The sequence below is a fragment of the Leopardus geoffroyi genome, chromosome E3 (assembly GCF_018350155.1).
Source record: "Leopardus geoffroyi isolate Oge1 chromosome E3, O.geoffroyi_Oge1_pat1.0, whole genome shotgun sequence".
NCBI lineage: Eukaryota > Metazoa > Chordata > Mammalia > Carnivora > Felidae > Leopardus > Leopardus geoffroyi.
The window spans coordinates 40,265,984-40,288,694 of record NC_059340.1 but is presented as its reverse complement, the minus strand read 5'-3'; the positions used below and the strand labels follow the sequence as shown (position 1 = coordinate 40,288,694).

The following is a 22,711-nucleotide window of genomic DNA, read 5'->3' as shown; positions in this document are numbered from 1 at the left end:
GTGCCGGGTGCCGGGGGTGGGAATAGCTGTCATCCAAGAACAAAGGTTCTACGCTTATTAAGTTCTGAACCTATAGACAGAGTCAGTTTTACAGGCCTGGAAATGTCTCTGAGGGCCTGGGGATCTTGCCTTGCTGGCGCTAAGATTTTGTGCTAGTAAAATGTCACAATTCTCTGTCATTGCTGTTGTTAATGACAAAAAAAACTTGTAACACTTTGGGCTGAGCCCCACAGGAATTAAATCACTGGGAAGGGGCAACCCTCAGCCCCAGGAGTGGCCCAGGGGGAGAGAGACTACCTGAGCGGAGGAAGCATAGAAGGGACGCCCGCAGGGGCGCCTGGGTGGCTCAGTCGGTAAAGCGTCCGACTTGGGCTCAGGTCACGATCTCACAGCTTGTGAGTTCAAACCCCGTGTTGGGCTCTGTGCTGACAGCTCAGGGCCTGGAGCCTGCTTGGGATTCTGTGTCTCCTTCTCTGCCCCTCCCCCACTCACGCTCGCTCTCTCTCTCTCTCTCTCTCTCTCAAGAATAAATAATAAGGGGCGCCTGGGTGGCGCAGTCGGTTAAGCGTCCGACTTCAGCCAGGTCACGATCTCACGGTCCATGAGTTCGAGCCCCGCGTCGGGCTCTGGGCTGATGGCTCAGAGCCTGGGGCCTGTTTCCGATTCTGTGTCTCCCTCTCTCTCTGCCCCTCCCCCGTTCATGCTCTGTCTCTCTCTGTCCCAAAAATAAATAAACGTTGAAAAAAAAAAAATTAAAAAAAAAAAAAAGAATAAATAATAAAACATAAAAAAAAAAAAAAAAGAAAAGAAAAGAAGGGACACCCGCACACTCAGGGCAAAGGGAAGGCCACCCATGCTGAAGCCCTTGAGCACGGCAAGACAGGCGGCTGTGGTAGGATCGGTTCCTGGCACACGGGCCAAGAACCAGGGGGCCGGGCACAGAGCCACAAGCTACTTGGGTTCCTCCCTCTCGTATGCCTTTTCCTGCTTCTGCTACATGATCCCCAAGCCCCTCTGCTACCAAACAGCAGCGGAAAGATGCCACTCCCGTGCTTTGCTTTAATCGAGTTCTCTGCTTTCTCATATTCTTCTGGTGAGCCATAGCGGTGGCATCGGGCCTGGCTCTGTGGGATCCCCTTGTTCACCCCCACGGTACAGGCCAATGTTAAGATTCTTTTGGTCTGACAGTGTGTGTTTCTAAGGGTTCGTGATTTCACGATCTGACATTTCTGTGACCCCAGATCCTGTGCATCCGTAGAGTTGATGGCTCCATGTCCCTGACCCCGGCCTCCAGGCATGAAGTGACCAGCACCCTCCGTGGTGCTGGCCGAGGGCCATGCCAGATACGGAGATCACGGAAGGTGATCAACAGGGCCCTGGTCAGTGGTCAGTAGGACAGCTACCCCAAGGGGCACAACAGTGCTCGGGGCCGGGACAGAAACATCAGTCCCAGACCAGAGCACTCTGCATCCAGCATAGGAGCCACTTCTTCCTGTGGGTGGGGGCCCTAAGGGCAAGCCCTGCCTCTTGCTCTGCCCCAGAAAGTCCCCTAGGCTTACTGGCATTGGCCAATCCATGAGGGGCTCTGGAAGACACAGTGGAGCCCAGAGAAGGCTGCAGGGAAGGGACAATTCAGGAAGGCTTCCTGAAAGAGCGGGGCATTTGGTAGTTTGTTATTTGTTGACTTTGTTGTGTTTTTTGGTTGTTCTACCGGTCTGAGTTCTCCAGAAGGGCCCAGCTCTGTTCGTCTTGCTGCCTACTGCACTTGCCACGTACCGGCACACCAAAGAAACTGAATGAACAGTCTGCTTCTTCCAGTGTTTGTCTCGTCTTAGAACGTAAGCAGGGGCCTCTGTTTTCTCCACTGGCGTATTCCAAGCGCCGAGACCAGCGTCTAGCGCACAGCACACAAGCCGCAGCCCCCGCGCTGGGAGGGGTTTACCCGAGCCCACCGTTGGGCGGGGCTGCAGAACTACGAGTCCCATAGTGCCTCGCGAGCGCAGGCAGTCCCGCGCAGGCGCAGCTGTCCTACAGCGGCCTCTGCCGCGGGAGAACTATAAGTCCCATGGTGCCTCGCGAGTGCCGGCCGCCTTGCGCTGGCGCAGCCGCCCTAGGGTGTCCTCTGCTGCGGGCGAACTAGGCCGTGGTAACCGGTCAGAGGCCAGGCTCGCTCGTCCGAGAGAAGAGCCCCACCGCACGCCGCCGACATGCCGGATAGCTGGGATAAGGACGTGTACCCCGAGCCCCCGCGCCGCACACCGGCGCCCTCGCCGCAGACCTCGCTGCCCAACCCCATAACCTATGTGACGAAGGCTTTCGATCTCCTCGTGGACCGACCTGTGACCCTAGTGAGAGGTACGAACCCCATCCGGGCCTCACCGCTCCCCAGGGCCCCCCGCCGCCCAATCTGGAATACTCCGCCGCACCTAGGGCTTCGCCCCTGTGACCGGTCCCCGTCGTCCCCACCCGGACACCTGGGGTCTCGTCGCCTCCTTGGAGCCCCACCCCGTTTCCACTGCACCCTAGGAACACCCCTCGCTTCTGCACCAAGACCCCTCATTGCCTTCCGGCCCTCGCCGCCTGGGGGAACTCTCCACGCACCCCTGGTCTCCAGGCTGGCCCAAATATTAAGGGGTGTGTGCGGATCGCACCCTGGCCTGAGGCTTGTTAAACCCCATTCTCCCTGCACGCTTTGCATCCTGAGTTGTGCACAGTAGGCAGTCAGCAAACGGCTGTTGAAGGGTTCTCTGCTAACCCTCTGCACGCCTGCAAAATGACCCGGATAGCCAGGGGATGGCCGAAGTCCCCTCGACCTAGATATGCTGTGACTTGTACTCCGTGTGTGCCCAAGCTTAAGAGCTGTCCAGATACCCCCAACCGTGGTCCAAACCAGGTAGATGTTTAAAACAGCTCTTTGTTGCCCAGTTTGTTGTTCAGCTCGCTCCGTACCACGAGCACACACTGCCCTCAGTCACTCATGCTAAGCAATTCATCCTTAACCAATTCAGGGGTGCCAGGGTGGCTCAGTCGGTTAAGCATCCCCCTCTTGATCTCAGTTCAGGTCTTGATCTCAGGGTTGTGAGTTCAAGCCATGTGTTGGACTCCACGCTAGGCATGGAGCCTCCGTTAAGAAAATAATTAACCAATTCATTCGTTCAACAACAAAACATTTGGAGTGAGCGCCATGCCCTGGTGGCTTGTTGGGATAAAGTCAACAAATCAGACCCCCACATCTGGGAAAGGCACAGCAATGGATGCACTCCTCTTTTTTGTAATGATTTTTTAGAAAGTGTTTAATTTTTTTTTTTAACGTTTTTATTTATTTTTGAGACAGAGACAGAGCATGAACGGGGGAGGGGCAGAGAGAGAGGGAGACACAGAATCGGAAGCAGGCTCCAGGCTCTGAGCCATCAGCCCAGAGCACGACGCGGGGCTTGAACTCCTGGATCGTGAGATCGTCACCTGAGCTGAAGTCAGACGCTTAACCGACTGAGCCACCGAGGCGCCCCTAGAAAGTGTTCTATACGTCTGGAGGGATGAGATCGCACCAGTTCCAACTCGTTAGTTTACCGGTGGGGAAGTTGAGGCCAGAAAGTCAGTGGTGGCAAAACTGGCACGGGCCGTCTGCCTACAGGGTGGAGACCTTGTGTGGTGGGCGAGGTTGGCCCACAGGGGGATCTGGAGAAGGGTGTGGGCTTGCAGAGCGTGGGTTCTGAATCTTGTATCTCTCTGGGCCTCGGTACTATCTGTACTGAAAAGGACCCACCCCACAGGATTGTTTTGGGGACCGAGTGAGACAACGTGCCTGGCTCCCAGGAACCCTCCATAAATGGTGGAGGTCACCATTTGTAGCCCAGGGCTACCAGCCACACTTGTTATAGAGTCCAAATGGCAGTCTTTGTGAAAGCTGGGAACATTTGGGAAATCTGCTTCTTTGGTTTGTGGGAAGTAACAAAGCTAAGAGCCGACTCTGGCCTGTCCAAACAAGGAGGGTTTTTCTTTACAGAGTTTATAGAGCGGCAGCATGCGAAGAACAGGTATTACTACTACCATCGGGAGTTCCGTCGTGTGCCAGATATCACCGAGTGCCAGGAAAAGGACGTCTTGTGCATGTTTGAAGCAGAAATGCAATGGAGGAGAGACTAGTATGTCCCTTCTTAAGTCAGGGAATACTGAGCCTTGCACAGTGAGCATCCCTGGCTGGGCCCTTTCCCTGGGGAGACCCTGGGATGGTGGTGGGTTGACAAGAATGCCTCCTGGGCTTGGCCCACATCTTGTGGGTGGAGAGCCCCGACCTATGACCTCTGGGTACAGGTAAGGATTCTTTGTGGACCACTTTCTTGGTTCTTCTTTCAGTAAAGTTGATCAAGAAATCGTCAATATTATCCAGGAAAGGCTGAAGGCGTGTCAGCAGAGGGAAGGCGAGAGCTACAGGGAGAATTGCGCCAAGGAGATTGAGCAGTTTGCCCAGGTGGCCAAGGCCTACCAGGACCGCTGTACGTGAGCCCCCACACTGGCCTCATCCTTCAACCCTCCATTTTCTCCAGTCAGGGTTTTTTACAAACATTCGTGCCCAAGTGTGCTGACTGGTTGGGGGAGGGGTCTGTTTGCTGCCAGGTATCTGTGCTGCCTTTTCTTTCTCTGCTTCTAGAGAAGACTCCAGTCTATGCCTTTGGTAGATTTGGCCCATGACTTCCCTCCCCCAATCTCTTCCTCAGATCATGACCTGGGTGCCCATTATTCAGCCAGAAAGTGCCTGGCGAAGCAGAAGCAGCGGATGCTGGCAGAGAGAAAAGCTGCTAAAGAGGCCGCCGCTGCGTGAGGCAGCTCTTTCAGCCCCCATACGGAACTATTGCTAAAATAAAGAGGGATGTCAAATTGGCTTTTAGTCTTTTTCAATCCTTCTTTGACCTATTGGTGAATCTTAATTCATTTCGTTGGCTTCGTCACCCTTCAAATCTACCTGCTACTAAACTTGAAATAAAAAACACTATTAACAAGCTTCAATTCACTTTATTTTTCTCATACAAAACTATGTGGTGGCCACAGCTGGAGCCTGGGTCCTCTGCACAGAGACTCTGGTGTGGGTCTTTACAAGATGGTCAGTGAATTCCTGGGAAAAACAGAGACTTAAGTTGTACAGATGCCGCCCCACCGTCCACACTTGTCCAGGCTCACAAGGGGGGGTAGGCAGGCAGTACCTGATAGGGAGACTTGGTGAACACAGTCTCCTTCCAAAGATCAGGGGTGAGATAGCTGTAGGTCTTGGAAATGGCATCAAAAGTGGCCTTGGCTGCAAAGGGGAAAACAGGAGTGAGCTGGTGGGTTCTTGTGACAAACACCACAGGTACAGACAGACACTGTTGCACTCCTAGGAACAGAGAGGCCACTTGGGGCCGGTCCGCCGTGCATTAGGAGAGCCTTCCTCTCTCTCTCTGAAAATACGCCAACCACACACCGAGTATGATTAAGCGGAGCTGAGAGAAGCCACAGCCCCCCTTGGGACCACCTACCGAAGTTGCCCAGGGTGGCAGTGCAGCCCCTAGCTGAGGTGTAGCAGTCATCGATACCAGCCATCATCAGTAGCTTCTTAGGTACAGGGGCTGAGACAATGCCAGTGCCTCTGGGGGCAGGAATGAGGCGCACCAGCACAGAACCACAGCGGCCTGTCACCTGTGAAGGCGGGAGGAGTCAGCAGATGGGTGATCAGGAGTCTGCACCCCTGCAAGCCCCATGGTTGGCTACCCCCGGCCTACCTTGCATGGTACAGTGTGGGGCTTCCCAATCTTGTTCCCCCAGTAGCCTCGCCGCACGGGGACGATGGAAAGCTTGGCCAAGATGATGGCCCCGCGGATGGCGGTGGCTACCTCCTTAGAACACTTAACACCCAGACCAACGTGTCCGTTGTAGTCTCCGATGGCAACAAATGCCTATAAAAAACCTGATATGACCCGTGGTCCATTGCCCGCACAGGCCCGCACAGCACCAGCAACTCCCACCAGAACACCCACCAGGACCTGTTGCCCTCCTCAAGGAAAGAGTGGCCACCGCCAGGCCGCTCTGAGGTCCAGAGGAGATCTTTCCTCTCTCTCCCCGTTACGAAAGCCACACGTGAGGCAGCAAGCGTGGCTGTGCAGAGCCGAGAGAGCCTCACAAAGCGCCTCGGCAGGAACGGCTCGGCTACCTTGAACCTGGTCCGCTGGCCAGCGCGGGTCTGCTTCTGCACAGGCATAATCTTCAAGACCTCGTCCTTGAGGGACGCCCCCAAGAAAAAATCAATGATCTCGGACTCCTGAAAAACGTGACGTGGACACAAAAGCGGTCATCACGACACAGAAGCCACCTTTGAGAACCGTCACCCGGACCCCTGGAACCGGTCCCCAAGTTGTCCCGCCACGGACAGAAGTCATCCCCGGAAACGAGAAGCCCAGAGGCCGCACCCGCCCACCGGTCCGTCCGCGGGAGGACGCACGCGCTACCTTGATGGGCAGAGAGAAGAGATAGATCTCCTCCAGGGACTTGATCTTCATATCCTTGACCAGGCGGCCCAGCTTGGTGACGGGCATCCACTGGAAAGAAAAAGCTCAGGTGACTAGGACCGTGCGTCCGGCGCCGCCGCCCATGGGCCCGTCTCACGCGCGCAGCCCGAACCTACCTCCTTGTCCTCGGCCTTGCCTCCGCGAGCTCCGCGGCCGCGGCCCCGGCCTCGACCCCGGCCGCGGCCCCGACCCCGGATGCCGCTGCCGAAGCCTCCGCGGAAGCCGCCGCGGCCTCCCATCCCAGGGCCCCCGGGCCCTCCGGGCCCTCCCGCAGCACCGGCGTCATCCGCCATTTGCTGAAAAGAATGACGAGAAGAAGACAGTCAGCGAAGCCCTGGCATTCGCGGTCGCACGAGGCGCCCAGAGCACGACTCCCTCCCGGGAGCGCCAACGCGCCAACCCGGGGCCCCGCCGGCCGTCCGCGCACTCCCACCACCCCAGCCCGGGTACCGCCACCCGCAGCAGGAAGACTCACGTGTATTCCCGGAGAAGAAGAACTAGGCCGCGCGGGAGGGAGCATTTATAGCAAGCCAAGTGCCGCGAGATCGTGGCTGCCCTAGGCGCGACTTTGCCACGGACCAATCAGACAGGTGGTGACGCGCTCCCAGTGTTCCCCCGCCCGCTTTGTGTGCGCTTGCGCGCCTGCGGCTCCGCGGCGCGAATTCTCTGAGTTGCAGTCGTCTTGCTCCTCCTGTTCGCTGCAGGTAGGTCTTGTCCTCGCGTCCCGGGGTGGTAGCTGGGGGGGACGGCGTTGGTTGAAAATCACCCGCGGCTTTGGTCGTGGCCGCGGGTGAGATTCGGCGCCCAGAGCCACCGGGGGCCTCAGCTCACCGCCCACTCGTCGGTGTGGGGAGGTGAAACCCAGGCCCCGACAAGCGCGGCCGCCCCGGCCCCGCCGCCCGTGCTCTGGCCTCTGACTCCTGACCCCATGCTCTGTCTGCAGGTCGCCGGCGCCCCGACCCCGAGGCTCAGGACGCCAGGACGGCAGGGAGGCAAGCTCTGCTCTCAGCGCTCAACGAAGCTGGTGGTCGGAGTCGACCGCGTGTGACTGCCCTTGGCCCCCCCCCAGCCATCAGCCTGGGAGGTGCATCTCTGGGACGCAGGGAGCAAGGTGTTTGTGGAGGGGAGAGACTCTGGGGTACCTCCTCTTCGCGACCGGTCCAACTCTGTGTTGGATGGCGTAGACGGGTACACCGTGGCTCTCGGAGGTTGGCAGGTGACTCGTTAGTCATTCTGTAAGTGGCAGAACTACATTGGAGACCCACGTGTGCTCCTCCACACCCCATACCTTGTCCAGGAGCATAGAAAGTATTTTCGAGCTTGGTGGTGAGTTGGGCTGGGCCAGCAAACCACCAGAAAGTGAGAATACAGAGAAACAAGGCTAAAATACGGTGGGGGGGGGGGGGGGGGGGGGGGGGGGGGGAGTGAGGAAGGGGGAGCCCTACCGCTCAATATCAATTACAGACCCTATCAGGGAAAGCTGTGTGGATCACTCCTGCGACTCAGCCAGTGAGAAACCGCCATCACCCTGAACTCTTGCTTTTGTCCGGTGGACATTGGTTCAAAAAAATCTCTCCCAATTTTCTTTCCACAAAATAAAGATTTCCTTTGTTTGTTGGCTTTGGTTGTGGTTTTAGCATAGCTTGCATGTCTTGAATCGCAATTCTCTGTTATTTCTAAAGAATTTCCCTTTGCTAGTAAAATAACTGATTTTTATTTTTGAGGTTGATAGCATCGGAGTGTAAGATCCCCAGCTCAAAGGCTTGCAGTGGCCCCTCTCAGGAGGGGGATAGGGTCTTTAGGATTTGGTGAGCTTAACACTCTGGTAGTGAACCTACAGTTCTCTGGGAATGTGCCTCGGGTGTGGGAACATCCTGGTTTCCCAGGTTGAGATTGGTCTCCACATGTCTTTCCTCCTAGGCCTGCCCAAATAGAGCCTCCCTGTTCTGGAACACCCTTCCGCATACCAGGCCCCCCGTTACTGTGGTACCACTGGTTGTATGGGAATTTGGTCCTGACATCCCTCATCTGTACTCTGGAGCTAGATGTCTTAGATCCTAAGAGACCTGCTGGTGGGTCAGTGGGAAAAGTCCTGGACTCTTGGACATCTGGCCTGAGCAGCACTATTTGAGGAAGGGCAGGGGAATGATTCCTACTTTCCTGCCGAAGCCTCAGCTTTGGGAAAACAGCACCCAGAAGTTTGGTTCCCGGCCTGGTACTGCCTGGGGATCAGGCAGAGGCTCCAGACACCTGCCCCCGGTCCACACTGCCTACCTCTCAATTATAAGCAAGGGCTAGATGGTACAGAATACCTACCAGTGGGCCCTGGACCAAGGCTGTGATTGGCCTGAGCCGGACAATGCCACTGTGATGTCGGCCCACTCCTGCTGTGAAATGGAGGCTCCTGATCCCTGGGGGTCAGTGGAGCTGCCGTCCAGACACAGATCATGGTGAGCACGGGACCCTCTTGCCTCTGGCCCTTAAGTTTGTTCCTGACTCCAGAGCTGGACCCCGTTCCTTATTCTGAGTGTGAACACTGGGTAACAGGTTCCCAAACGAGACTAGAAAACCAACATTTTCGAGGGCTCTGGTCAGGTCTAACTCCAGACTGAGGCCAGTTCCAGCCAGGGACTGGTAGTTGTCTTGACCCTCACAGCTGCCCCCTCAAAATGGATGCTGACCCGACCCTCCACTTGGGAGTTTCCCTTTGGGTACACGGTCCGATCCTGGTCCCAGCCAGGCCCTGATTTTGGCGTTTGCAGAGTGGCGGGTATGATCTCAACCTCTTCGCCAGCCCTCCCGACTGCAGCTTCCTGTGCTCCGTATGCCACGGGGTTCTCAAGAGGCCAGTGAGGCTGCCATGCAGCCACATCTTCTGCAAGAAATGCATCCTCCGGTGGCTAGCCAGGTGCTAGTGGGTCCCCGAGAGGCTGGGAGGGCAGGAGCAAGGCTGTGGCCTGGAATAGAGAGGAAGACCTGCCGAGCAGTGACTTACAATGGCCGGAAGAGTCCACTGCCAAATCTCCTGGGACATAAAAATATGTGGGCCCTTGCAGCCTGTGGGATCTGCGGCTCCAGCCTCAGAGCCGAGTTCCCTATGAAGCCCTCATGCCTCTTCCAGCTTGAGAAGGGAACTCCTGGGAAGGCATGTTACTGCCAACTGGTCCTTCCCACTCCCAACCCTCCCCCCCCCCCCCCCACTCATGCTTCCTAGACAAAAGACCTGTCCGTGCTGCAGGAAAGAAGTGAAACGGAAAAAGATGGTCCATGTAAATAAACTTCGGAGGACCATTGGCCGCTTGGAAGTCAAGGTAGCTTGAAGCACCCACTCCCACCACCCTTCTGCTCCTGCCAGGGCAGGGGGAGAGCCAGGAGAGGGGTAAGGAGAATCCTATCAGAAAGACCGGAGGGTTTCTGCTCCAGCAGCATAGACTGAAGCCTGGGGGTCATCAGTCCTGAGTTTGAGTCACATCTCTGTCACTTACTTGCTGTGTGACTTTAGGCAAGTTACCTAAGTTTTCTGAGCCCCGGGGGCCTCAGTTGTAAAATGGGGATTCTACAAAATTTTTAGAGAACGAAGTGTCTGCTGTGCTGGCCACTACTCTCCAGCCCCCTATTTTTATAGATGTCTCGGTTCCTCAAGCCTCAGGCCCTGTGCCTCAGAGATCTAGATTCTTCCCACCTCCAAGCATCTGCCCGACGATTTCCCTCTCCTCATCATTCATGCCATTAGGGCTTGGCAGTCTCCCAGTTCAATGTGACGGATGGGGGAGTCTGCGGAAGGTAGGCCGCTCGTGAGCTGGCAGTGTCCAAGCTGGCCTGGCTCACATGGTGCTCTCCCTACCCCCAGTGCAAGAACGCAGAAGCTGGCTGCTTAGTGACATGCCCCCTGGCCCATCGCAGGGGGCACCAGGACTCCTGCCCTTTTGAGCTGATGGCTTGTCCCAACGAGGGCTGCCCGGCACGGGTGCCGCGTGGGGCCCTGGCCGAGCACCGGCAGCACTGCCAGCACGGGGCCCGGCAGCACTGCCCACTGGGCTGTGGGGCCACTCTGGGCCCGGTGGAGCGTGCCCACCACAACTGCTACCAGGAGCTGCGTGAGGCCTGGAGCCAGCGGCAGGAGCGCAGCCGGAGCCTGGTGCTGGGCCTCCTGCGGCGTGTGCGCAAGGTGCACCACGCCACCAACTTCATCCGCAGGCAGCTGGCCCAGCTCCGGGACTTCCTGCGGGAGGACGACGCGCTGATCGTGGGCACCCCGCAAGAGGAGACTGAGGCCACCCCAGAAGGCAGCACTGGGGCCGAGGTGTGGGGAGCCCCGGGCTTAGGTACCTTGTAATTAGAGACGTAAATAAACGCGGAGCCCAGGCCTGGCCCCCCCCCTACCACCTCTGTGCTTGCTGGCATCACAGCTTTATCCCATTTGTCACCCTGCCCCCTTTCCGGGCACTACTGCCTTCACTCCGCAGGGATACGACGACCTTTCTCCCTGGACCTCTTCTTCCCAGAAGGCTCTTCTCCTTGCTCTCCATTTGCCTGGTTTCTTTTCCCTCGGATGTCTTCTCATAGAGGTTTCCCCTGATCCTCTCCCAGGGAAGGGATCTGCTTACTAGCTTCACAGCCAATCACACAAAGAGCTCAAAACGCTGAACTCCTAGAAGTCAACGCCTCACAATGACTCACGAGGAACCCCCATTTGTCTCCGACCTCCTGCCCTTCCATTCTCCTCTCTGCTAGTTCCCGGGAGCCACAAGCACTGTTCCCCCACACAGCCACAGGGGTCCATGCGTACCAGCTTCAGGTCTGGCTCAGGTGTCACCTTCTCGATGAATCCTCTCCCACCACCCCATGTGAAAGTGCACCCCCTGCACTCCGCTCCATCCAGCGCACTAATTTCTCGCCCTTCCTTCGCCCACCCTTCTCCCCTGTAGCACCTGAGCTACTTGAAGGCAGGGTTTTGTTTTTTCTCCTCTGGTGTCTCCCAAATGTCTGCGCCAGACCATGAGCCCCGAGGCCGGACCTAGTTGACCGCACCCGACCGCACTTGCCCCCAAATCCCAGAATGCCCAGGGGGCAGGAGTCTTGGGATCAGTTTAGTAAACATCTTCTACGACTCTCTTTTAAAATTTCCACTAAAAGGCAAACAGCAAACCCCGTAACTGCCATCTTCGCCCAACGCCCGCAGCCCGCCTCCACGCCGCTCTACCCCCGCCCCTCCAGGCCAGAAATGCATCTTCCGCTTCCTTAGGCGGAAGCTGCCCACAGTAAAGATGGCGCCGAGCGCACAGTGCTGATGACGCCATAGTCGTGGGCCGTGACGCCATCTGCAGCGCGCCGGCAGTGAGAAGTGGCGAGCCGGGTTCCCTCACGCGGCGGCGGCGGCGGCGGCGGCGACGACGACGACATGGCGGAGCCCGTGGCGGGAGTGGGTCGCTTCAAGGCCAAGTGAGCCGGGGCGCTGCGGCTGCGGGTGCCGCCCAGGGAGGGAGCGAGGTTCGCAGCAGGAATAGCAAATGCGCCCGCCCTGCACCGGGCGCCCATTCGGGCCTGGGGAGAGCCTGAGGGCGGTGTGCGGACTGCCCCGCAGGGGTCGTGGCGGCTGCGTTATTACAAAGTCGGGGGGCCAGCCTCGGTTATTACATCAGGAGCTGGCTTAGGAGTTGTGGATGAAAAAGTCTAGAGGAGGAAGGGTCGGGCTGAGCACAAGTCGCGGCTGATCCTGGACGGCAGCGGGACGCCTCGACCCTCAGGTACCGGGAGAAGAACCACTCTGGGGCAGGCGGCCTGGAGGCTTTCCCCAGCTGTCCCTCTTCGACACGACTGGAGATGGGCGGGTCCGCCGTGGCCCTGGAGGCCCCGCATCCTGTGCTTATTCATTCCCCAAGATCCCCTGACCATCCTGGTGAACCGGACAGACTCATTCCCTCCGTGGGGGCTCGGTGTGACAGAAGAAACATGTCAAGCGCATCGTCTCTGTCACTAGTAGTGACGAGCAACGCCTGGTGCCAAGAACATCTCTGTGGGATAGCCACCTGGGTTCGGGGGTTGGGGGACTCCCATTTCATCTTGGTTGTCAGGCTTCCCCCCAGTGGAGTTAGCCAGGCATCACTGAAGTCCAGGAAGAGAGACCCAAGCCACACGCAGGGAACATCCTGTGTGACACAGAAAAGGTCAGCAGAGGCTCCTCCAGCCAGGGTCTCGGAAATCTGTAAGGTGGTGACCTAAGCAGGTGTGTTCTGAAAGGCCTTTTTGGCAGCAGCCCTTGAGGTGGGAGATAGGGGCCTGGTGAAAAGGTTGGAGCAGCTGTCCAGATGAGAGTGCAGTGGCCTGGACCAGCATGGAAGCAGCAGCGGGGGGAGGGAGGAGGCGACAGATGAAGGCTACTTGGTGGGTGGGAGGAAGGGGCCAGGCTTGGGGAAGGGGCGGCCTGGGCCTGGGACTGGAGGGCCCTGGGAGATGGCTGTTGCTCCAGGCTGGTACCCTGAGCTGGCCTCCCACGGCCAGCAGGGGGCCCCCAAGGCACAGCCTTCTGGGCTCTGGGGACTCTCCGGAAAGCCTGGGCTGCTGTCCTCCTGCCTGAGGACCTGGCGTGAATCACTGCCCAGCTCCGGGTGTCCCATTCTCTGTGACATGGGGGTAACCAACACCCATCCCACAGTGCTGCTGAGAGAAGATGACAGAAGAGCCACCTCTGACCTCCCATGCCTCTGCCTGGGATCTCCTCCAGGGCAGGGTCCTGTTGGGAGAGCACCCCGCACAGAGCTGGCACCCGGGACCAAGGGGTGGGTGACTCACCGTCTTCCCCCCCTGTCATCCCTCTAGCTATGCTGTCGAGCGCAAGATCGAGCCTTTCTACAAGGGCGGGAAGGTGCAGGTACCAGCCCGGGGAGGGGCAGAGTGGGGGGGCAGGCAGGGGCTGCAGAGAGCTATCTTGGCTAAGACCCTTCTGTCACCAGCTGGACCAGACTGGGCAGCATCTCTTCTGCGTTTGTGGTACCAGAGTCAACATCCTGGACGTGGCCTCGGGGGCTGTGCTGCGGAGCCTGGAACAGGTGAGGATGGAGAGAGCCAGGGCAGGGGGCAGGTGTGGGGGCAGCCTGTTCTCACAGTACCGTGTGCCAACTCTCGCCTCTAGGAGGACCAGGAGGACATCACCGCCTTCGATCTCAGCCCAGACGACGAGGTACGTGGCGCAGGGACGGGAGGCGGACTCTGGGACCTCTCGGTCCAACTTTGAGGACCTGTGGCCATGTCTCCACACGCCCAGCTGAACCGCATCCTCCTCCAGGTGCTGGTGACAGCCAGCCGGGCACTGCTTCTGGCTCAGTGGGCCTGGCGAGAGGGCAGCATCACCCGCCTGTGGAAGGCGATACACACGGCCCCTGTGGCCGCCATGGCCTTTGACCCCACCTCCACGCTGCTAGCCACAGGTAGGGCCCTGACTGGGTGGCCGGGCCGGCTGGAGGGCCCACGGTCAGCGGTCTCCGGGCACAGCAGCCCCTTCACTTCAAACACGTTCCCCTAGGTGGCTGCGACGGGGCAGTGCGTGTCTGGGACGTCGTGCGGCACTACGGGACGCACCACTTTCGGGGGTCATCGGGGGTCGTACAGTGAGTCGGGGTCCGGCAGGGCGGGCGGGGCGTTAGGCCCAGGGCTTCACAGCTCACCTGCCCCACCCCACCACGTGCCTGCAGCTTGGTGGCCTTCCACCCGGACCCCGCACGCCTGCTGCTTTTCTCCTCGGCTGGGGACGCCACCATCCGCGTGTGGTCTCTACAGGACCAGTTGTGCCTGGCCACAATGACCGCGCACTACAGTGCCGTCACCTCACTGACCTTCAGCGCGGACGGCCACTCCATGCTGAGGTCAGCGGACAGCCTCTTGGGCCACACGGGAAGTGGAGGGCTACAGCTCACACTTGAGAACTGAGGTGGCTGTTTCCTCCCCCCCCCCCCAGCTCGGGCCGGGACAAAATCTGCGTTGTCTGGGACCTCCGGACCCACCAAGCCACGAAGACTGTGCCAGTGTTTGAGGTGGGGGCTCCGGGGGGCCGGGGCCAGTGAAGGGGGCAGGGAGAGGGTGGGTCTGCCTGTCTGACCTGCTTATTTATCCTCAGAGTGTGGAGGCCGCCGTGCTGTTGCCCGAGGAGCCGGCACCGGAGCTGGGCGTGAAGTCCAAGGGCCTGCACTTCCTGACAGCCGGAGACCAAGGTGTGCGGGGCCAGGCCAGGGTGGGCAGCGGGGGCTGGGGGAGGTCTGTGGACTCGGATCCCAGCACCCCTGCCCCCACGCAGGCCTGCTGCGCGTGTGGGAGGCGGCCTCCGGGCAGTGTGTGTACACACAGCGGCAGTTGCCGGGCCCCAAGCAGGAGCTGACCCGCTGCGCTCTGGCCCCTTCCGCCGGCCTGCTGGTCAGCGTCACCGCCGACCACAACCTGCTGCTCTACGAGGCTCGCTCCCTGCAGCTGCGGAAACAGGTGAGCTCCGCCCCTGCCGAGCCCGAGGCCTGCGGGGGCCGGCCCTCCACTCATGCGGGCTCTGGCTTGTGACCCTCCTGTCCCCCCCCCACCACCACCCCCAGTTTGCCGGCTACAGCGAGGAGGTGTTGGACGTCCGGTTTCTCGGGCCCGAAGACTCCCACATCGTCGTGGCTTCCAACAGCCCCAGCCTGAAAGTGTTTGAGCTCCAGACAATGGCCTGCCAGATTCTCCACGGCCACACCGGTGAGCGAGCTGAGCTGATGCCCCCAGCGCTTCGTCCTGGGCTGGGCTGGGCTGGGCTGCCTTCCTTTACCGTAATCGATGGCCGTTTTCTCTCTGCTTTCTCCCAGATATTGTCCTGGCCCTGGATGTCTTCCGGAAGGGGCGGCTCTTTGCCAGCTGTGCCAAGGTAAGGCATCTGGAGAGGTGTGGAGGCTTGGGTCCCAGGTGGGAAAGTCCAGCCCAGCCTCTGTCCTCACCCCTTTTGTTCCCAGGATCAGAGCATCTGCATCTGGAGGATGAACAAGGCTGGCAAGGTGGCCTGTGTGGCTCAGGGCTCCGGGCACACGCACAGCGTGGGCACGATCTGCTGCTCTAGGTAGTGGGTCAGGGCTGGAGTCCGTGCTCTTGCAGAACCCTGCTAATGGGGGTCCAGCTCAGGGGGATGTGTGGGGGGAAGGCTTTGGCCTTGATCTTTGAGGCTTAGGACTGGGGATATATCACAACACACCAGGGGCACCCCCGGTTGCTGTTGGAAGTAGAGGCGCCTCAGAAGTGGTCTTGGGGCTGGGTGAATAAAAGCGGGGAGGCTTGGGGCGCCTGGGGGGCTCAGTCGGCTAAACCTCCATCCTTGATTTGGGCTCAGGTCTTGATCTCATAGTTCATGGGATTGAACCCCGTGGTGTGGAGCCTTTTGGGATTCTCTTCCTCTCTTTCTGCCCCTCCCCCTGCTCACGCTGTCTTACTTTCTCTCTCCCTGTCTCTCTGTCTCTCTCTCAAAGTAAACTTTACAAACTAGGAAGGGGAGGGAGGTTTCAGGTCAGAAAGAATGACACTGAGCAAGGCTCGGGCAAAGAAGACATTTTCTGCTAGGGGACGGGTGGGGTGTTGTTGTGACAAAGTCACCAACTCCGGTGGACCCAGGGCAGGTGGTGGAGAGTGTGAATTAAGTGGTTCCAGAGGCATGTGGGGGTTGTCCACAAGCTGTCTGCATTCGGGAACGGTCCCCCTGGTTGGGACCGTGATCCTGCAGACTCCGGCTGTGATGCCCTGGTAGACAGGGCTGGCCGTGACTCAGCAAGTGTCTCCCCCTACCCCAAATCTGGTCTCAGGCTGAAGGAGACCTTCCTGGTGACGGGCAGCCAGGACTGCACCGTGAAGCTGTGGCCTATCCCTGAAGCCCTGCTGTCCAAGGGTGCATCCTCGGACAGCGGTCCTGTCCTTCTCCAGGCTCAGGCCACACAGCGCTGCCATGACAAGGTGACAGCACGTGGCACATCGGGGCACGGGTATGACAGGGCCCTTGCCGGGATGGGAGCCTGAGTCGCCACCTGCTCCCGTCCCCAGGATATCAACAGTGTGGCTGTTGCCCCCAACGACAAGCTGCTGGCCACGGGCTCACAGGACCGCACGGCCAAGCTCTGGGCTCTGCCGCAGTGCCGGCTGCTGGGCGTCTTTTCAGGCCACCGGCGCGGCCTCTGGTGTGTCCAGTTCTCGCCCATGGACCAGGTGCTGGCCACCGCGTCCGCTGATGGTACCGTCAAGCTCTGGGCGCTGCAGGACTTCAGCTGCCTCAAGGTAAGCTGTCCCCACCGCAGGCCCGGCCCCCCCCCCCCTCCCCGGTGCCGGCTCACATCCTCCCCCCTCACCCGCCCCATCCCACAGACGTTCGAGGGGCACGATGCTTCTGTGCTCAAGGTGGCCTTCGTAAGCCGCGGTACACAGCTGCTGTCCAGGTGCGGGGGCTGGGGATACGGGTGGCGGTTTGCTGCCGGATGGGCCCCAGGACTGAGCCCCCTCCCATTCCCGACCCCAGCGGCTCTGATGGTCTCGTGAAGCTCTGGACCATCAAGAGCAACGAGTGTGTGAAGACTCTGGACGCCCACGAGGACAAAGTCTGGGGGCTGCACTGCAGCCGGCTGGACGACCGTGCCCTTACCGGTGCTAGTGACTCCTGTGTCATCCTCTGGAAGGTATGTAGGCTCGGGGCAGGGGTCGGGGAGGGGTGGTGGGAGGTGCAGGGCTGCATGCTAGTGCCGGTCCGATCTCGCTCTGACCCCAGGATGTGACCGAAGAGGAGCAAGCAGAAGAGCAGGCCAAGCGGGAGGAGGAGGTGGTCAAGTAAGTGTGGGGGTCCTCGCCCAGCTCCCCCGTGAGTGCCACCCCCGTGTCAACCACGTCCCGTGTATCGCACCCTTGGAGCGGGGTATGCAGGTTTCAGCTATGCTTTAGGGCATGGGGAAACTGAGGCTGGAGCAGCAACACAGCTCACCACCAGCAGGTGCTTCGGGCCAGGGTGCTGACTCCTGAGTCAGCCCTCGGATGGCTCCGCTGTCGGTCCCAGCCAGGTCCCCCAGTGACCCTGTTTTCCCCCCCACCAGGCAGCAAGAACTGGACAACCTGCTCCATGAGAGACGGTACCTGCGGGCACTGGGCTTGGCCATCTCCCTGGACCGGCCCCACACTGTGCTGACTGTTATCCAGGGTCAGTGCCGCCTTGGGCCACACAGACGGGGTCTTGGGTCCATCTTGTGCCCCTTCCCTGGGACTCAGTCTCCCCTCTTCCCCTGCCCCCCACAGCCATCCGGAGGGACCCCGAGGCCTGCGAGAAGCTGGGAGCCACAGTGCTGCAGCTGCGACGAGACCAGAAAGGTCGGGTGGGAGGGCAGGCTGGGCAGTGGCCAGTATGGGCAAGGCAGCCCGCGGGCAGGTCTGACTGTCCTTGTCACCCACAGAGGCCTTGCTGCATTTCTGTGTCACGTGGAACACCAACTCCAGGCACTGCCACGAAGCCCAGGCTGTGCTGGGTGTGCTCCTGCGGCACGAGGCCCCGGAAGAGCTCCTGGCCTACCAGGGCCTGCAGGCCTCACTCGAGGCCCTGCTACCCTACACTGGTAGGTGGGGGGGGGGGGGAAGGGGGCCGGGGGGACAGGGCGCGGCCCGGCCAGACCCCCTGACGTCCCTCTGTCCTCCTCCAGAGCGGCATTTTCAGCGACTCAGCCGGACGCTGCAGGCAGCCACCTTCCTGGACTTCCTGTGGCACAACATGAAGTTGCCCCCCCTGCCTGTGGCCCCCTCTGCTCTCTGAAACATGCTGAAAGGTTACTTTTCTACTCTGATTCCCTGTGTCTGTCGGGGCTTTGTCTCAGCCCAGGTCCCAGGTCCCACCCCTGTGCCCTGGCCTGGCCAAGACCCAAAAGGCCCTGCCCCTAAGTACAGGCAGACACGAGGTGTGGATCAGTCAGAAGAGCTTTACTCAGGCGATGGAGGAGTATAGCTTCCTGGCCCTTCCCGCCAAGGCTCCCACCCTCACATGCTCCTCCTCCAGCCCTGATGGTGGTGGCTGGCATCAGTCCTCCCCAGGGTCTGGAGCGTTTGCCTTGCCCTCTGCGCAATTCCACACACCCTCAAGGGGGTCCTTGCGCAGCAGTGCCCTGCGGGTGATGGTGCAGCAGCGGCTCTGAATGGCGCTCAGCGTGGGGCGGGCGGGCACGGTAGGGGGAAGGGTCGCAGCCTGGGAGGTCTCAGGGGAGCCTTGGGCCTCTCCCACTCTAACCTCCTCGCCGTTGGCCTCGCGGTGGAGCCCCGGTCTACTCAGGAGAGCGCCCAGGCCCTCTGGTCGCAGCCGCATGGCCGGGAGAAGACCAGAGCGCCTGCCGAACCTGTGAGGAGGGCGGAGTTTGGCCAGCCCTGGATCCTGCCCCGCCCCAAGCTGGGCCCAGCTCCAGCCCCGCCCCTACTCACCTGCACAGCCACCAGCCGCGGTCGGATGTTTCCAGCACGCGCACGCGCGCCCCTGCGGGCACGGACAGTTCATCCTCGTGGCTGCTCTCATAGGCGAGGGCAGTGCAGAATTGGGGCCCTGGGAATGGGCGCTCGGGGTCACTTGCAGGGCCACAGAGGCCGGGGTCCCCACTTTGTGGTCTCCCACAGAATCACCTTAAGGCATCCCCCTGGTAATGGATAGCATGCAAAGCCACTGGGGCTCCAGCTCACTGTGGGGACCAAGTACGTGCTATGGGGTCACTGCCACCACCTAGTCGCCCCATGTCCTCGATCTCCTCCATCTGTTAGGTGTTTCCTGTGACTCAGCTTTGCTGCAGCCTGCCCAGAGATGGCAGGTGGCTTAGGGTGGGGAGGAGGGCACTGGCATACCACCACTCCCTAGGGGTTGTTGCTCTTGGCCCAAGGCTGCTTCCTCCAGGTAGGGAGCAGGAAACCATGCTGTCTGCTGGTCTTCATTTGCCACCAGCCACCAGCCTGTGGGCAAGAGGCGGGCGGGGGTTCGGGTCCCCAAGCCCGCTGAGGTCCCGGAGGCAGGTGGTCGAGTCTGCACAGTCCTGTCCAGCCCTACCTGAGGGGTGTCGCAGCAGCACGTCTAGGGCCTCCTGGGCCCGTGCTTGGAAAGGCCGGCCCTGCATGTCCTGGGTGCTGAAAGGCTGCAGGCAGCGCAGGCTCTGAGCCTCCAGGCCACGGATGGTGAGGCTGTCCGGTGGGCGGGGCGTGGGCTCTTCAGGGGCAGGCAGGATCACCAGACTGGGAAGGGCGGTGGGTACAGGTGAGAGGTCACCCCTCACCAGTCCGCCCAGCCTTAGCTCCTCGTAGGTCCCACCACCACCACCACCCCCCCCCCCCCCCAGCCTCCAAGTTCTTCCACAGGCAGGGAGTTGGGGGCGAGTCAGGCACCTGCCAGGTGGCAGTGTGGGCTCCAGGTCCAGGGGTTGCGGCGCGAAGAAACCGGTGAGCGCCGGGCTCTGGGACACGCGCTCCGCCGCCCCCAGCAGCGCCCGCGAGTAGGTCTCCAGCAGCCGCAGGCGCGCTAGGCCGCGTCCGGTGCGCCCCCCGCGCACCAACAGCGATGCGTCTGCGGGCAAGACAGGAACAGGCTGTGGGACCCCTGCCCCAGGGTTCTCTCTGCCGGGCCGCTGGCGCCCCGCCCCTCCCGGGATCCCTGCCGGCCTCACCGCGAAGCTTGGGGAGAACGCGGTCTGATCTCCGCAGCAGGCCCGCCTCTACCGGGAAGGTTTCCTTGAGGGTCTTCTGAGGGAGAACCGGCGAATCGGTCTCAGAGTCCACCGGTTCCCTTGGGGGGGGTGGGGTTCCCTTGGGATGGTCGTAGGGGCTGGACGCCCTTGTGGGGGCAAGGGCAAACGCCCAGACAGGGGTCATTGGTGGGTCTTGCTGCCGGGGATTCGGGGTCCCCCAGGCTCACTCACGTGGAGTGTCTTGAACTCATCCCAGCTCCTGCGCACAAAGGTGTCACTGTCGTCCGACCAGCTCACAGAGAAGGCAAATGTCTGTTGGGAGAAATACTGGAGGGGCTGGGCCAGGAATTCCCTCCTTCCTTGGGGCTGGCAGGTACCCACCCGGTCATACCTGATGCCGCTCTGTCTGCACTAGGGCCAGTGTGCATACCGACACGGGGTGCCGGGGGCCTGCCATCGCTGTGCCTCCCGAGTCACGGACTTGGGCTTCTGGAGCTAGCCAAGGGTGGCGACCCACTGCGAGTATCCCTCTGCGACCTTGCTCACAGGGGCCAGGGGGACTCCCCAGCACCGGGAAAACTGATTGGAATTCCCCGGGGACGTCCCAGACCTGCCGGGTCTTTGTAGCACTGCCCTGCCCTCCGTCCTTCCCAGCGTCCTCACAGTGCCCAAAGTAGAAGATCTGGGTGGAGGGACAGCAACGCAGGGCTTGCGGGGGGGGGGGGGGGGGGGGGGGGGGTGGAGCCGGGTTGGCAGGGGTGAGGCAAGGAGGCGGTGGAGGGTGGGGACTGTAGCTGGAGGCCCTCTGGCCTGAGTCTGCCACAGAAAGGAGGAGGAAAAGAAAGCCATCAAAGTGCCGCCAGGTCTGGCCTACCTCTCCCGCTCTTCCACGCCCTGTGCTGCTGGAACTGGGACTAGGGAGGTCCTCCTCCGGGGCGTGCTCCATGACCTGTCTTTGAACTCACCTGGGAAGTCTGGAACCAAGGACCCAGTGCTAAGAGCTTTGTGAACATTGTTTGGCTTAATATTCATATTGGAGGGAGGACCTCTTAATGTTCCCAAATCACAGAGGAGGAAATTTGTATTCAATGGATAGTTAATATCAGTCTTTCTGGATGTGTTGGGGAGGGGTGGGAGTGACTTGGGGCAGGACAAAGAGGGTCCATCTCTGCAGTCACTGGCACTTGGGGGAGGTGGTGACTAGGACGGGTTTGAGAGCTGCCTCTGAATTTCTGATTGATCACAATTTACTGCAAACACAACCTCTGAAATCAGAGGTGACTAACTGAAGTGAAGAGAAGTTAGGCCCCGGAACCCCCCGACGGGGCGTGCTCACGTGCCCCACATCTCTGAGCTGCTTCCTTACAGGGATGATTTCCAGAAGTCCATCCAACCCTAGTATATGGTGGCCTTTCCTGCTGTTGGGGCCACCAGCTCTATGTTGGGACTCCAACCCCAATCTGTCCAGGGAGGGGTTAGCCTCTAGGGCAGCCCTCCCAGAAACCACCCTGGCCTTGACAAAGGGCCTTTGTGTATCTGTCCAACCAGCGGCTCTCTCTGAAGCCCTCAAACCTTCCCTGGATTTGGCCCAGCAATGAACACCTGTGGACACAGGCCTGAACTGCAGGGTGCCTTCAGCCCAGCCGTCACACTCCCCCAAGCTCAGTGGGGGCCGTGCTGAGGGCCCAGCTGGCCTGGCAGGGTCCAGGGTGGGCAGACCCTTCTCCCTTGGAAGACAGAGCAGAAAAGCTGGGGAAGAGTCGGTTTATTCACAGCCAGGGGCCCGGAAGACTGCTGGGACCTCTCCCTGCCCCAACTGAAAACCCCTGCTCCGCAGCACCAGCAACCCCGGTTCCTTTCTATCCCCTCTCCTTAGCCCCCACCCTCACCTCTCACTTGGACAACTGCCCCCTCCTCCCATGCCCGTGCTCCTCACTAGCTCCCATGAAATCCACTCTCCAGAGGAATCTTTGCAAAATAGAAATGGGGGGTGATGAGGTTTTAGGGTAACGGGGGGGAAGGTCCAGAGCTGACGGCCAAGAAAGAATTCTTAGACATCTTGGGTGCAAAAAGGCAATTTTATTAAAGCACGGGGACAGGACCCATAGGTAGGAAGAGCTGCACTATAGGTGTGGGGTGACCATTTTATGGAGTTGGGGAGAGGGAGTTACTAGAATGAGATTGTCATATGCTAAAGACTCACAGATTATTGGAGGCCTAGCTATTGTGAAACTAAGGTTGTTTTTTCCTCTAGCAAAGCATCAACGTTAAGACAGTAGTGAGTTTCTGGACTTTAGGCTATTGCAGGATTGCCTTCTTCTGGTAAACGGGTGGAGACTTACCAGTTTAACCATTTTTTTTTTTTTTTTTCTTTTTGTCCAGCGTCCAAGGAATATCACACATATCCCACCTGGGGATGGGGGTGTGCTAGCTTGTGCCTGGCCCCTCAGCCTGCCTCATGCTCCCTCATCAGGGGGCGCCTGAGTGGATCAG

At 59.8% G+C, this 22,711-nt stretch overlaps 5 protein-coding genes, 1 long non-coding RNA gene and 3 other non-coding genes across 15 annotated transcripts; 5 read left to right on the top strand and 4 right to left on the bottom strand.

Annotated features, from left to right (window-relative positions):
- The first annotated feature begins 2,086 nt into the window (after positions 1-2,086).
- NDUFB10 (NADH:ubiquinone oxidoreductase subunit B10) lies at positions 2,087-4,872 on the top strand. Its single transcript, XM_045462324.1, has 4 exons — positions 2,087-2,355; positions 4,007-4,145; positions 4,357-4,496; positions 4,719-4,872. The coding sequence occupies exons 1-4, from the start codon at positions 2,208-2,210 to the stop codon at positions 4,820-4,822; spliced, it is 531 nt and encodes a 176-aa protein (XP_045318280.1). The 5' UTR covers positions 2,087-2,207; the 3' UTR covers positions 4,823-4,872.
- A 121-nt stretch (positions 4,873-4,993) lies between these two features.
- On the bottom strand, positions 4,994-7,120 carry RPS2 (ribosomal protein S2). The gene is made up of 8 exons (XM_045462321.1): positions 7,015-7,120; positions 6,656-6,835; positions 6,480-6,569; positions 6,185-6,292; positions 5,757-5,930; positions 5,514-5,673; positions 5,202-5,293; positions 4,994-5,113 (listed from the first exon to the last, which is right to left on the bottom strand). The coding sequence occupies exons 1-8, from the start codon at positions 7,057-7,059 to the stop codon at positions 5,033-5,035; spliced, it is 930 nt and encodes a 309-aa protein (XP_045318277.1). The 5' UTR covers positions 7,060-7,120; the 3' UTR covers positions 4,994-5,032.
- Positions 5,359-5,487, bottom strand: LOC123589851. The gene has a single exon (XR_006708495.1). It is a non-coding gene; the product is annotated as a small nucleolar RNA SNORA64/SNORA10 family (small nucleolar RNA).
- LOC123589850 lies at positions 6,016-6,149 on the bottom strand. Its single transcript, XR_006708494.1, has one exon. It is a non-coding gene; the product is annotated as a small nucleolar RNA SNORA64/SNORA10 family (small nucleolar RNA).
- A 1-nt stretch (position 7,121) lies between the features above and the next one.
- Positions 7,122-8,159, top strand: LOC123589771. Its single transcript, XR_006708454.1, has 2 exons — positions 7,122-7,243; positions 7,483-8,159. It is a non-coding gene; the product is annotated as an uncharacterized LOC123589771 (long non-coding RNA).
- On the top strand, positions 7,290-7,416 carry LOC123589860. The gene has a single exon (XR_006708504.1). It is a non-coding gene; the product is annotated as a small nucleolar RNA ACA64 (small nucleolar RNA).
- Positions 8,160-8,599: 440 nt separating the features above from the next.
- RNF151 (ring finger protein 151) lies at positions 8,600-10,924 on the top strand. Of its 2 annotated transcripts, none has more exons than XM_045462323.1 (4): positions 8,600-8,989; positions 9,302-9,447; positions 9,778-9,850; positions 10,390-10,924. In XM_045462323.1, the coding sequence occupies exons 1-4, from the start codon at positions 8,987-8,989 to the stop codon at positions 10,873-10,875; spliced, it is 708 nt and encodes a 235-aa protein (XP_045318279.1). In that variant the 5' UTR covers positions 8,600-8,986; the 3' UTR covers positions 10,876-10,924. The 2 variants fall into 2 exon arrangements, with proteins under 2 accessions (XP_045318279.1, XP_045318278.1); XM_045462322.1 differs by having other exon boundaries at positions 8,603-8,989; positions 9,754-9,850.
- An 855-nt stretch (positions 10,925-11,779) lies between these two features.
- TBL3 (transducin beta like 3) lies at positions 11,780-18,352 on the top strand. 5 transcript variants are annotated; one of them, XM_045462315.1, is made up of 23 exons: positions 11,866-11,981; positions 12,182-12,286; positions 13,359-13,410; positions 13,493-13,588; positions 13,672-13,719; positions 13,825-13,966; positions 14,062-14,146; positions 14,231-14,401; positions 14,494-14,569; positions 14,653-14,746; positions 14,830-15,011; positions 15,116-15,257; positions 15,365-15,423; positions 15,509-15,612; positions 16,346-16,493; positions 16,581-16,811; positions 16,899-16,969; positions 17,050-17,206; positions 17,296-17,354; positions 17,615-17,718; positions 17,814-17,885; positions 17,969-18,127; positions 18,212-18,352. In XM_045462315.1, exons 6-23 carry the CDS (start codon positions 13,930-13,932, stop codon positions 18,319-18,321), a joined length of 2,061 nt encoding a protein of 686 aa, XP_045318271.1. In that variant the 5' UTR covers positions 11,866-11,981; positions 12,182-12,286; positions 13,359-13,410; positions 13,493-13,588; positions 13,672-13,719; positions 13,825-13,929; the 3' UTR covers positions 18,322-18,352. The 5 variants fall into 5 exon arrangements, with proteins under 5 accessions (XP_045318270.1, XP_045318269.1, XP_045318271.1 ...); XM_045462314.1 differs by lacking the exon at positions 12,182-12,286 and having other exon boundaries at positions 11,780-11,981; XM_045462316.1 differs by lacking the exon at positions 11,866-11,981 and having other exon boundaries at positions 12,163-12,286.
- Positions 18,353-18,464: 112 nt separating this feature from the next.
- On the bottom strand, positions 18,465-20,924 carry NOXO1 (NADPH oxidase organizer 1). Of its 2 annotated transcripts, XM_045462319.1 has the most exons (8): positions 20,610-20,924; positions 20,450-20,530; positions 20,198-20,273; positions 19,920-20,097; positions 19,588-19,769; positions 19,389-19,493; positions 18,978-19,095; positions 18,465-18,895 (listed from the first exon to the last, which is right to left on the bottom strand). In XM_045462319.1, exons 1-8 carry the CDS (start codon positions 20,673-20,675, stop codon positions 18,583-18,585), a joined length of 1,119 nt encoding a protein of 372 aa, XP_045318275.1. In that variant the 5' UTR covers positions 20,676-20,924; the 3' UTR covers positions 18,465-18,582. The 2 variants fall into 2 exon arrangements, with proteins under 2 accessions (XP_045318275.1, XP_045318274.1); XM_045462318.1 differs by having other exon boundaries at positions 19,588-20,097.
- Between the last annotated feature and the right edge of the window lie 1,787 nt (positions 20,925-22,711).